At 58.7% G+C, this 13,053-nt stretch overlaps 1 protein-coding gene across 1 annotated transcript; it reads right to left on the reverse strand.

The window, feature by feature from the left end:
- Positions 1 to 134: 134 nt before the first annotated feature.
- LOC136331597 (chloride channel protein ClC-Ka) lies at positions 135 to 12,624 on the reverse strand. Its single transcript, XM_066270347.1, has 20 exons — positions 12,577 to 12,624; positions 11,838 to 11,953; positions 11,011 to 11,139; positions 10,188 to 10,316; positions 9,052 to 9,191; positions 8,640 to 8,717; positions 8,450 to 8,528; positions 7,774 to 7,899; positions 7,384 to 7,468; positions 7,193 to 7,294; positions 6,503 to 6,587; positions 6,093 to 6,266; positions 5,590 to 5,659; positions 5,315 to 5,425; positions 4,778 to 4,991; positions 3,802 to 3,935; positions 1,920 to 2,008; positions 1,684 to 1,764; positions 909 to 995; positions 135 to 589 (listed from the first exon to the last, which is right to left on the reverse strand). Exons 2-20 carry the CDS (start codon positions 11,935 to 11,937, stop codon positions 542 to 544), a joined length of 2,061 nt encoding a protein of 686 aa, XP_066126444.1. The 5' UTR covers positions 11,938 to 11,953; positions 12,577 to 12,624; the 3' UTR covers positions 135 to 541.
- Between the last annotated feature and the right edge of the window lie 429 nt (positions 12,625 to 13,053).

The following is a 13,053-nucleotide window of genomic DNA, read 5'->3' on the forward strand; positions in this document are numbered from 1 at the left end:
GCCCAGGAGCCCAGGCCTGCAATGCCCCCGTGACCACCAGCAGCCCCGTGCTTGCTCAGAGGCAGCTCCGGTGAGCTGAGGTGCCCGCCAGGTCAGCGCCCTTGGCCCCGAGATGAGGGACCAGTTGTGGCTCTGGGGAGTGGCTTTATTTTGCTCAGGAGCCTCTGGGAAGGAGTCAGCCCCCAGAGGGGATCTGTGCCTGCTTCGGCGACAGTGCGCCCATCTCTTTGTTTTCGTTGGTGAATTTGATGACCATGTGCTGAGTGCCTACTCGCTGGGCACTGGTTTCTGCTGTCCCGCATTCGGAGCTCTGTCCATGGTGAGATTTGTCCTTCAAGGCATGTGATACTTGTCCCACCCAAGATGTGACCTGGTACATAGGGCATCCTCTTCGGTGCTCGGTTAGAGCTGCCGGCATCACCGAGGAGCTCAGCTGGGCTGGCAGGGAGGGGCGTGCTGTGTGGGGGAAGGGAGTCAGGATGTCTGCCCCGTCTCCTTCACCAGGGCAGCCGAGGTGCCCGGGCCATCTTGCCAGGCTGGCTCACTTTGGGGCCGGTGGGTTTGTCAGGTTGGAAATGGCCTTCTTCAACTAAAACAGAGAAAGGGGGGTTTTGGAGCAAGGATGTAGAGGAAGTTGGGAACGGGGGCCTCCAGTGTTGTTTGGCTCTCCGACAGGGTGATTCTGGGGTGAGGGTTAGAGCCAGTGCCTCCTCATTGCACCAGTGAGTTCACTGAGGCCCAGAGATGGGCAGGGCTGGCCACTGGCCACAAAATAAGGTAGCGGTAGCCAGGCCCCGTGTCCACTTTGAGCTCATCAGGAGCCCATGGGAGGATATTGGTGCCCTCCACCTCCCCGGCCTCCTTGAGCATAGCTCCTCCATTTTTCTCTGCCCACGGGATGCTGGTACCTCCACCCAAGACACGGTGCCCACAGCTCTGCCCTGAGATGTCACGAAGAGGGACTGAAGGTTCAGCAGCTCGAAGAGGTTGTGTGCCTGGAGGAGGGATTGTCAGAAAATTCTGGAGTACAAGTAGCACCCACACCACCCCTCTGGCTTCAACTTATCCCTAACTTAAGCAGAGATGGAGGAGCGGTACCCATGCCCCCATGTCTCCCAGCCAGGAGGAAGTTGGCAGGTGCTGCCCCAGGACCTGGGCCTGCGATGTTCAGTGTGACCATTAGGGGTCGCCAGAGTCCGTACAAGGGACCCGTGGGAAAAGCCCTGTTACCTAGCATGCCACAGTTCCACAGAGGGATTGGGAACACCCCCAAACCCCCAACCTGCTTCTGACCCCCACATTGCAGGCTCAGTGCTTGTGTGGGGGAGGGGCATATATCAGCATTCACAGTGATTAAATAATTTTCCCGAGATCACACACAGAGAATGTGGTGGATCCGAAATTGAAACCCATGTGTGCCTTGATGCAAAGACATTTTAATCACTGCCTCCTCTCTCCACCCAGAGGCTTCTAGTTTGCAAGCTCTCTCACTTCCCTAGTCTCTGCCTCATCCCAACAACTCTGGGAGAGGGGTTCAGAGAGGGCAGGAGCTGTTCTGCTCGTCCCAGGAGGAACAGAGGGCCCCACTGCCTGTCGGGAAGCTGGAGCCGAAGTTTCCCTCTCGTGTTCTTCCCCTCTATGCCAGGGCACTGGTCTGCCCCATGCCCGGACAGTCCCCATTACCTGGTGCAAGGAGGTCTCTGGGGACAGCTGCAGGGTCACTGACTCCATGGGGCAGCCCCCAGCCAAGATGTCCTGGAGACACTGCCGGGGTCAGGGGGAGGGTTACGGGGGGCCTGGGACAGCCTCCCAGTCCTCCAGGCTGCCCCTCTCATGCCTGCTCTCCCATAGATCAGCCGGCCCCTCCGCTCACATCCTGCTGACTCCCCAATCCCCTGACACCCCACATGAGTACTCACTTGATATTCTGGAGCCCAAGAAGGTGGCTCAGCCTGGAGGGCCTGCACCAGGTGGGCCCTTTGCACAGTGCCCAGCAGGATCTGAGACTCTGGACAAGTGGAGAGGGAGAGGGAGAGAACATAACAGCATTATAAAGAAGGAATTTACATTTCCTGGGCACCTACTCTGTGCCAATAACTCTATTGTTGTTCTCATGTCTCTCGGGAACCTACAGCAGCCTATGTGGGTCAGGAACAATTACCACCCATTTTATAGACAAGGAAACTGAGGCTCAGAGGCACAGAGAGGTTAATTGACTTGCCCAATGCCACTCAGCTGACATGGAGGCGTGGTAGCCAAAGGCAGCTAAGCCTGTCAGGGGGGAGCCTGCTCACCCCGAGTTTCCACATGCGGCAGGCCTCAAGCCAAGCAGAGGTTTGGGATACCGGCACGCAAACATCTGTGCCTCAGGGCGGGGCTTTGTCCCTCACTCCCCTTAGGAAGAGTCACATCTGGCTCAGCCTAGTGAAGGCATGAACCCTGGAGCCCACCATGTTCTGAGGTCCTACTATGTACAGGGAGCTTGGCAAGTCTCACTCCAGGGAATCACTGGAGTTTTCCGGTACTTGATTTTGAGGTGACAGCCTGGTCATTTTACTTCTTAACCAATAAAATAAAAGCTTTACAATTAGACCTATATGCTCTTCCCCATTAACACCAAACAATGAAAGCTATTTCTTGAATGAGCAGCGGACTCCCTCAGCCCAAGCCTGTGGGCTGGGACCTTTTTGCTCCCTGTGGCTCTTAGGGTAGAGTAAACTTTGTCTCGGAGGCCAATTCTGTCTTTGCTCCAGGAGGTGAAGCCACTCAGAGTGTTCCTCCATCTGCAGCTATGTTCAAACGGGATATCTGGCATACTCTGTGGGATAATGTTCAGGGTGTCCCAATTTGAGTGGAGAGAAGGGCTTGGCATTTGGGATGAGAACCTCTGACAACTCCATACTGTATTGGATACAGTATCCCTGTGTCTACAGTGTTTATACAGGATCTAGAAAAAACAAATTCCTATTTTCTAGATGTAGAAACCGCAGGAATGGTTTACCCCTGGTTTTGCTGCTCCTAACTGGCTTTATGCCTCTTAGGGAGGTTATGGGGCCGCGTGGTCGTGACCCACATGGTTGTGCGGGTACAGGGTACCTGCCTAAAAGGACAAGTGGGGACCGAAATCCAGCTGTGCTATGCTTGCCAAGTGTACACCATGCCTCATTTGCACTAAGGAGACCTACAGGTTGACAGCGGCCCTGAATGGACATGGCTGCCCCCCCCACCCCACCCCACCCACAGTTACTGGTCCCATTTATACCATATTTGACCCAGTGGAGAATGATGCTCTACCTAAATACTTGCTCAAGATTCAGCTTATGTGTCTCTGAACAAGGGCTGCCTTTTTTTTTTTAAAGCTGTTTTTCTCATGGCATCAGGGATTGTACAAAGAACCTCTCTGGGAAATGCTTGAAGGAGTAACTGAGAGAAAGAGCCTTCTGGAAGCCCCTGGCAGAGTCCCCTCATCCTGCCCCCACGCCCCAAGCACTCCAGGCCTGGTTTTTGGAATTCCAGGACCCGTCCATGGACAGCTTTGCAAGCATCCTCTCTTCTCTCGTTTAAACACATCAGGCACCGCCAAAGTAGGGTGGTCATCATCTTCGTTTAGCAACGAGGAGGAAACAGGCTCAGAGGAGTGAAGTGGTTTCCCCAGATCGCACCCTCACGGAGCCTGGATTCAGGTTTAGGTTGGCCTGACAGGGCCAATGCCCTGCTTACCCTTTCCTGGGCCTGGCCCTCCCAAGAGGACAGCAGAGGAAGTGCCCCTCCCCACTGGCCCACCCCCTTCCTGCTGAGCACCTGTGCTCTCCACCAGGGGGTACTCGGCCCTGTCCGTGGAAGTCACAATCTTGACCACCTCCTCCAGCGGTGTGTCCTTGGCCAGCGTGGTGATGCCACTGTTCATGAAGTTCGCCACAATGACGTGGTGAGAGCTGGAGGCGGAATTGGGGTGGCAGGGATCAGGTCCTGGAGTGGGGGGAGGGGTGGCGTACCCAGGGGGAATTTTGCTGGTTCTTGAGCGTGAGAAGGGACTGAGAGGTCCCTGGAATGAGCAACTCCAAGAGCCCTGAGATAGAGAGGAGCCTGGGGCCCAGCTCAGCTGTGGCCGAGCTCTGCGTTCTCAGCCCCCTGGACTATCTTCCCTTGGCTCTACTTTATTTAGAAGCCTTCCCTGGAGAATGTCATTTGAAGAAAAGTTTGATGGATGGCAAAAAGAAAAAAAGTAACGCTTTAAAGTTTGAAAAACACCCCCATTTTACAGATGGGGAAACTGAGGTCCAGAGCAAGGTGGCAGCTTGCATGTGCTTAGAGCTGGGCCCAGGGCTCTCAGAGCCTCTGAGGCCTGCCTCTCGGGGGGCAGAGGCTGCTCTGGTCCTTCCAGGTTGAGTGAGGACCTCACAACCTGTTTCCACTCTAGTACCACCCACAGCAGAGCAGCAGCGGGAAGCAGGCAGGGGGCCTCCCAGGTCTGGTGGCTGATTCCATGTGGCCTGGAGCAAGACACGGCACCTCCCTGAGCCTTGGTTTCCAACAACTCGGTGCTATCTATCCTGTTGTAAAGGCAGACCGATGACTAGCAAGACACAGAGGCCCAGGAGGCCAAGGACTTGCCTATGGTCATGCAGGGAGCTGGAGAGAGGGGAGGGAGGCTGTGTCGGCCCCTCCCACACCACCCGGGTCCAAGGCCAGCTACAGTGAGGCACTGGGGGCCGCTCCACCCCTAGTCAACCGGACACCATCACCCACCAGCCGGCCTGCGGCAGGTGCCACTCACCTGATTTTCCGGCCCCGGATCCACGGGAGGTACGGCAGCTTCTTGACGATGATGGTGCCGTCATAGAAGGAGGGCTGGCAGCTCTGGGCGATGGCGTTGGCCGCCAGCACCGCCATCAGCACGGGCAGCGCATGCACGATCTGGCCGGTCAGCTCAAAGGCCAGCAGCGCCGTGGAGATGGTGTGGGTCACGGCCCCCGAGAAGGCCGCGGCCCCTGCAGTGGGCAGAGCCAGAGCAGGGTAGCTCAGGCCAGGGGCCAGCTTCATGCGGAGGGCAGAGCTGAGGTAGCTAAGGCCATGAGCTGGGGGGGAATTGTCCAGAGGCCACACTCTGGCCACTGTGGGAGTGACGCAGTGCTTGGGCTCAGCGAAGGGGAGCAGGAATGAGGGGTTGGGGACAAGACAGGAGCTGGAGAGTAATGGGGGCTCAGGGAAGGGTAGGGAGCTCACTGGGGGGTTCCATGACCACCCCACAGGCTGTAGAACCACTGCGTGATTCTCCAGGTCCAGCCCTCCCAGTGGGACCTGGCCCACTTACCTGCCAGGGCATACCCCCCAGGCATGATGGGGTTGATGACCCCTCCGGCCACGATGCCCTCGGGGAAGGCAAGAGAGAGGGCCTCCCCTATGAGGCGCCCGATAGCGGCTCCTAGCCACAGACTCAGGTGAGCAGGGCTGACCTGGCCCCCCCCAGCCCTCCATCCTTGGCAAACAACCTCAGCCCATCCTCAGGAGGGCAAGGGCACAGATCAGGAGCCACAGCCCTGCCCCAATCACCCTGAACCCCCAAGAACCTCAGGACCCCAGACTCACCAAAGATGAAAATGGGCATAAAGTAGCCAGCGGGCATGGGGATCGTGGTGGCCAGAATCAGCATCCAGAACTGTGGGTGGGGACGCAGAGGGTCAGAGGCTAGAGTGCACGAGGGAAGGACTGGACAGGGTGCAGGACGGTGTCTTGGGGGCACGGGGAGGATGCCTAGGCACATGCGCATCACTGGTGTCCGGTGTCAGAGAAGGCACTGGCCAGTAGAAGGGACCTCACCCTGACAGAGTGCCTACAGTGTGCCAGGGGCTCTCCTTTGATCCCACTCAGCCTTCCCCTTGAGGTAGGCACAGTAACTGTCCCATTTTAAAGCTAAGGAAACCAGAGGGCTGAAGTGACTGGGCCTGGACCACAGTGTATGCAGGGGTCGGGTCGGGGTATCTGGTGGAAGGCCCAAGCACTGGACTACATGACGTGGGCAGGCACCCCCCTGTCCCACCCATGGCTGGTCTCAGCTCTGGGCACAACCCTGGGGGCTCCAGGGTGCCCACCTTCATAATCAGGAAGAAGCCAAGGGTCCCAAAGATGGTGAACCGTGGGTGGTACCATTCGAACCACAGGTTCTGGGGGTCGGGCTCGGCAGGCCAAGGTGGGGACGAGTTCCGGGTCAGCAGTGCCCACGAGTTGTTGTCAAACAGAGTGTCCAGGTGCTGCCCCATGGACAGCTGGAGTGGGGGGCATGCAGAATTCTGTGTGTGGGGGCCGGGCAGCAGTCCCGCCGCCAGCTCACCGCCTGACCTGGCCTCCCGTCCTCTCTGCCCCTCCAGCGGAGGAGGACTCGGAACCACTCGGAACATCCCAGACACAGAGGCCTCCCCTACTAGGTGCCGTGGGGGGTAAAGTGAGATGATAGGAACTAAGTGGACAACAAACTGGGGCTCCCCAGCCCAGGGCCCCTTACCCGAGAAGCTATGAAGCGGCCCACGCCAGGGGGGTAGGTGATGGAGGCGAGAACCAGGGTGGCCAGGGCGGAGTACAGAGGCTTGCTGGGGAGGGGGTGGAAGGTTTCAGGACCCTCTCCCCTGTGCCCCTGTCCCATGGCCCCTCCACCCTGGGGGCTGTCACTGAGGCAGGAACAGGAGGAAAAGGGACTGAAGCAGGGACATGGGCCAGGCCCTCTCCAGGGCAAGGAAGTGGTGGGAGCAGTCCACTCTGTCTCTGTGTAACGAGGGCCGGGCTGGTTGGACGGAGAGTTCAGGACAGAGCCCGGCCAGGCCAGCTGGGGCCAGTGCAGGGCCAGTCAAGGGCAGAGGATGGCCGACTCTGAAGGGCCAGTATCAGGTGGCAGATGAGGCTTGGGGAGGAGAGGGGCTTGGTTAAGGGTCCTGGGGCTCAGTGAGGAAGTGAGGACTCAGGGTGAGGGTCCCATGGAGAGGCTGTTAGCCTGGTAAGCAGAGGAGCAGGGCTGTCATGAGGGAATGGGGGCTCCATAAGTGGAGTGTGGGCTAGGGAGGTTTGGGGAGCTCAGTACAAAGATGGGGTGCAGTTAGGGTGTGGGGTTTTCTCTATATAAGGAGTTATGGGCTCAGGAGGCACAGAGTCCTGAGGAGGGGGTCTCCCTGAAAGGTCTCAGCCCCTGCCCAGAGCCTACCTGGTGGCTAGCAGTTTGGAGGTGAACCGATTAGTCTTGACAAAGGTGAGGAACGTTCGCTGACAGAAGAGGTAAGCACAGCTCAGGACGCCACAGATGGCCCTGGAGGGAGGGGAGGTGACTCCAGAGCCCCTCCCAGCACCAAAGGCAGCAGCTCAGGCCTGGGGGAGGCGGCTGAGGCCCCCACTCACCCCAGGGCCACAAAAAAAAAGATCTCTGGAAGGTCGAAAGGGACGTCCACCCGGAAACTGGTCTTGAAGATAGAGGTGATGGTCTCTGGGCAAGGAGGGGAGTGGGGGGTCACACTCCTACCCCGGCCCTGGTCCCTGCTCCCTGCTCCCTGCCCAGCTTTGTCCCGTCTACTCTCAGGGCCCCACCCTTCATGCCCAGAACAGGTCAGCTGCCTTCTGTCCTCCTAGAAGGATATGGGAGGAATGGAAGAGGAAGAGGGGAGAGGGAGAAAAGGCAGGAGGAGGAAGGGAAGAAGGGAGAGAAAGGAGAGGAAGAGAAGGAGAAGGGGAAGAGGGTTGGAGGAGAGAAGGGCAGGTAGGGAGGTGTCAAGTGGTCCAGTGGGGACTCACCCTCCTCACTGTTGAAGACAGACAGGAGTCGGAACATGAAGGCCCCGCAGGTGGCAGCGAAGAAACCCCTCCAGTAATCCCAGACGGAGAAGTGGGAGGACATGACCTCGATGCTGAACAGGACGCCTGGGGGGGGGACACTGAGCTTAGGCAGACCCCCACATCCATCCATCCCAGTGCCCTGACCTCTCCTGTCCTGCTCTCCTATGGCCTGCAGACAGGGCCACCCCTTCCCTTTGACCTTAAGTGGACGTGAGGGGAGGGCAGGGCAGGCACCCTGCTGCCCAGGGGACACGCCCCTGTGCACCTTGCTCAGCCACCCCAATCCTTGCAACCACCTTGTGGGTGAGGACTGTCATGATTCCATTGCACAGATGAGGAAATGAAGCTCAGAGAAGTGTACTCTCAGCTCCAAGGCCACACAGAGAGCTGGACCCCACACCCAAGTCTGTCCATGGTAACCCTGGAGTGCCTGGACACCCACCCACTCATCCCCACCCTGCAGCCAGCAAGACTGCTGTAAGAACCAAACGGAAATTAGCCCTCATCCGTCCTTCAGGCCTCTCCGCTGGGCAGAGGAGCACGCTGGTCAGTCTGGCCCCTCTAGGAGACAGGAGGGGGTGTAGGGCAGCCCGGGGTGCAGGGAAAGGGGCGAAAGGGAAAGGGAGGGTCTCACCGCTGAAGGGCGCAGCGAAGACTGTGGCCACGCCCACTGCCGCTGCCGCCACCAGCATTTCGTTTTGCTTGCTCTTGTTCTGGGGGGGAGGAGGGGGAGGATCCGGAGTCCCGGGCTCAGAGTCATCAGAGTCAGCCCCGCCCTCCCCTTCCTCTCATTCCCCCGAGGCTGCCCTTTCGGAGCGCCTTACCTCGGACTCCCCAGTGGTCGTGGTGCGCACGCGACCCAGATAGGCAGCGATCATCACAGACAGGTGCACAAAGGGGCCCTAGCCGAGAAGGTGTGGGCACAGGGGTCACCGTTGGAGCTCTGAGGGCAGCCCGGCCCTTGCTCCTCCCTCCCAGGGCCCAGAGTTGGGGGGCTGAGGGAACCTCATCCAGACACACAGCATGGCTGCCCTACCTCACCCACCCCGCCCATCTCCCCAGCCCCTTTGTCACTCTCTGGGGACCCGGCCTGCCCCTTCCCCAAGACTGAGCCCCAGAAGGCAGGCATTGGCCTGAGTCCCTTCTGACCCAGTTTTTTTAGTGGGGTGATGTGGAAAAGGCAGAAGTGGAGCTGGAGCAGGGAGGGGAGTGAAGTGCTCTCATGCCTGCTCTTACCACTTTGCCCAGGAAGATGGTGCTGCCAGTGGCCAGGGTGCAGGTGAGGCCCACCACCTTGGCCCCAAAGTTCTTGATATCCAGGTAGTCCTCCAAGACCACACCAGACAAGATGGTCTTCAGCTCCGGGAGCCCAGAACCTTGGCAGGAGAAGAGGCAATCTCTGGATTAAACTTTTTTTTTTTTTTTTAATTTCAGGTGAGAGGAGGGGAAGATAGTGAGGCCAACTCCCACATGTGCCCCAACCGGGATCCACCCAGTGACCCCATCATGGGCCAATGCTCAAGTACTAAGCTATTTTTAGTGCCTGAGGCTGTTGGCTCCAGTGAAGCTATCCTCAGTACCTGAGGTCAATGCTCAAACCAATGGAGTCACTGGCTGTGGGAGGCGGAAAGGGAGAGACGAGGGAGAGGGAGGGAGAGAGAAGCAGATGGTCACTTCTCCTGTGTGCCCTGATTGGGAATCGAACCTAGGATGTCCATATGCCAGGCTGACGCTCTATCCACTGAGCCATCAGCCAGGGTCTGGATTAAACTCTTAACACTTTACCCTGAAGACAGTGCTTTACACCACCCTCTTGTGTGTCCTTTTACACATTAGAAATTAAAGTTCATAAACCCATTTTTCAAATGAGGAAGCCGAGGATCAGAAAGGGGATGTGAGTTGTCCATGTCCTTCCAGCGGGCCTGGCAGATGGCTATGGCAAGGTGAGGGGACCCCAGGTTAGAATCTCAGGCCACCCTGCATGCACCCCTGGAGTCTTCCCTGCTGGCCTGAAGCCAGAGGCCGAGTTGAGAGGTGTGTGGGGAGCTGTGCCCTCCATCAGCCCCTCCCTGGGAAAGCCTTTGGCTCCATCCGTGCAGGGAGACCTGCCACCAGTTCCCCCTGTCACCACCCAGAAAAGCTCTCGGAAAGGGACCAGAGCCATTAGCAACCTAGGAGTCAAGATCTGGCCTTCTCGCTGTGTGACTTCGAGTAAGTGGCACAACTCCTCTGAGCCTAGCTTCTCTGACTGTGAAATAGGGGTACTGCCTCCTGCCTCCACCGATCAGAAGCCCGAGGGATGTGCACAGGTGTGGATCAGCGGGGATGGCACCGCAAGGCGCACAGACAAATGGCGGGGCGACTGGGCTCACCTCCTGAGAAGGGTGTGATGCTCTGGGAGAAGCCCGAGGAGAAGGAGACCAAGGCCACAGGGTACACCGCCCAGGAGAGATACCGCAGCAGATGACTGTCTCCAATCTCGCGGTACAGCCACTTGTGTGCTGAGAAAAGCCAGGAGTCAGGGGCCGCCCTCGGGTGGCCACTTACTGACCAGGAAACACAGGCTTGAAGCGGGGAGGCCCAGGCCACCCAGGGGGTGGCAGATCCCCAAGAGGAGGCAGGAGCAGGACCCTGAATTCCTACTGGGTTTGGCCACTTCCTAGCTGAGGGACCTGTTCCCATCTGTCTGTCAGATGGGCTAGTGACCAGTATCTCCCTCCCAGGGTCATTGTGAGAAATACGACACAGTGCTACGTGCCTCGGACAGTGTTTGGTGCAGAGCAGGTCCTCATCGTGGCACTTGAGCAAGCCTCCCAGAGAAGGAGGTTTTACACCCTCCCTGCCCCACACCCCCACTTCCAGAAAGACCTCAGGAATTAAGAGCAAGGAGGGAAGGAGGGAAGGGAGCCAAGTTGCAAGAAAAGGGAAACACAGAGCTCAGACAAACAGGACTCTTGGGAACATTCGGGTCTCTCTCATTCATTGTGCGGATGAGAAGACAGAGGCCCAGAGACAGGCAGGAGCCTGCCCCGGGTCACACAGCAAGTCAAGAGCAACATCAGGACTAGACCCAGGCCTCCTCCTTTCCCAGTCCCCTCCCCCACCCCGCTGCACATGGTGGCTCATCTGGCATCCCCAACAGCGTGCTGGGAAGCTGGGGGTCCGGAGCAGGCGTGCGTGCCAGGGAGGGCTTACCTCGGACCACGCGCCCCACAATGAAGTTCATGGCGTAGCTGATGAGGGCCATGAGCACCCCGAGGGTCATCAGGAAGTACCAGTCCTCACCCACACGAAACAGCTTCTGCTTCAGCCACTCCAAGCCACCTGGGGCAGGGGCATGGGGTCACAGCCCAGAGCCAGGTAGGGCATGGGCAGCTGCTTCCCTGGAGGTCTGCTCTTGCTCGGGGCAGGGAGGGCAGGGGCAGTGTGAGGCTGGGGCGGGCCGCCCAGTCCAGGGGAGCCCGGGGGGAGCTCTGCCTCACGTGACGTGAAGGGCAGAGCAGGATTTGTAGCAGTGAAGGTGGCACAGGGGGTCTTTGGTGGGTCTGCCTGCCCCCTCCCCCACTCCACACGGGGTTCTTATGGCAGGAGGATCAAGGGACAGGAGCGTGGAGGGAGTGCTGGGACCTACAACTTTCTCTGGTATTGCCACAGGATCTGTAGCTTAGAGAACACAAGATTCTAGCACGACTCCTGTGATGTTCCAGGACCTGTGGGACAGGCGTGGAGCCAGAGAGCACTCACTGGGCTCCTAGCAAGGCCCCTGGCACAGTGATCAGGCCTTCGGGCTGCATTCCCAGAAGGCAGAGGGCAGGTGTCAAGCACGTCTGACCCACAGATGGATGGACAGACAGACCGATACCTTCCCTCCTTGCCACCTGGAGACTCTGGGCAGTGACGGGGCAAATCAAAGGAAGAGGACAGGTCTTGGGCTTTCAGGCGGGTAGGGGAGATGCAGCCTGGGTAGGGGGTGATGTCTTGAGGGGTCCTCGATGGGGAGGGGAAGGGGACCTTGCTCTCACCTCGGATGCCTCGGCGGATGCGGGGACACGGGCCCCATAGCTCCTGAAGAGTCACTGGGTCCCCCGAGGAGCCCTCACGCAGCCCTACCAGCTCCTCCATCTGGTCCCTGATACAGCCGACAAACCAATGGACCCTTGGTGAGCTGTTCTCACACTCTTACGCTGCCCCCTGGCCCTTCCAATATTGCTACTTCCTGGATACAAAGGAAAGGTGTGTGTGTGTGTGTGTGTGTGTGTGTGTGAGTCTGCGTGCCTGTAAAGTTATCAGGAGGGACATCAAGTCTGGTGTGCCTTGGGGTGTCACCAAGGGTGTGCATGTGTGTGTAATGTGTGGGGTGGGGTGGGAGTTCCTTTCTGTACCCTCTGTGTCCAGTGGCAGATTGGTCAAAGCAGGTGCCCACAACTCAGAGCCCCTTCCCCTTCCTGTGGCCACGGCTCCTACCCTCCCTGGACACTATCTGCTTCCTGGACACTGCTTGGGGCGGTCACCTTGCCCAGTGAAATCTCTCACTGTGGGTCCCCACAGACTGCTCTGACTCCCTGTCGCCATCTCCTAAACCCCTTGGGGTAGAAAGGCTATAGAGGCAGAAAAATCCCAGGCTCATAAGGAGAGCCCTGTGAGGGTTGAAATTAGAGGCTAGTTCCCTGCCTGCCACCCCTTTGCACCTGCCCTGCCTGCCCTGGCCCTGGCGAACTCCGTCCACACCTGCCCCCGGCTCCGCACCCCGCGGCCCCTCACCTGTGTCCGTGCGCCCTGCTGTGGCCCAGACAGTCCTCTAACAGAGACTCCTCTGGCTGCAGCGCAGGTGTACCTGCACAGGTGTACGCTCCACCAATCACCATCCAGCTCCCCCTTCATCCCTCAGCCCGCCCCACTGGGGTTGGCTGTGGCCATCAAGAATGTCCTTGACAAACCAACCCGAACTGCCCAGATCCACTGAGCCGTGCGGCCCAGAGCAGCCACGAAGGGCCAGGAGCAGGGCTCCCCTCAACCCACCAGAGCCACGAAGCTTGTGCTGCAGGCTGGGGAACCCAGGGCTTTGGTGGCGGACCTCATACACTCAGCAGGACAGCGAGGGGCCATCTGCAGGGGCTGAGGGTCTGGGCCCTGGACTCTCAGAGCTGGACATAGAAGGGGTTTGAAAAGCAGAGAAGGGAGAGGGGAGAAAGCCCACAGAATAGAAGGAGGGGCTGGGGCAAAGGTGAGGGCACTGTC

This window comes from Saccopteryx bilineata, chromosome 3 (assembly GCF_036850765.1).
Source record: "Saccopteryx bilineata isolate mSacBil1 chromosome 3, mSacBil1_pri_phased_curated, whole genome shotgun sequence".
Taxonomy (NCBI): Eukaryota; Metazoa; Chordata; class Mammalia; order Chiroptera; family Emballonuridae; genus Saccopteryx; species Saccopteryx bilineata.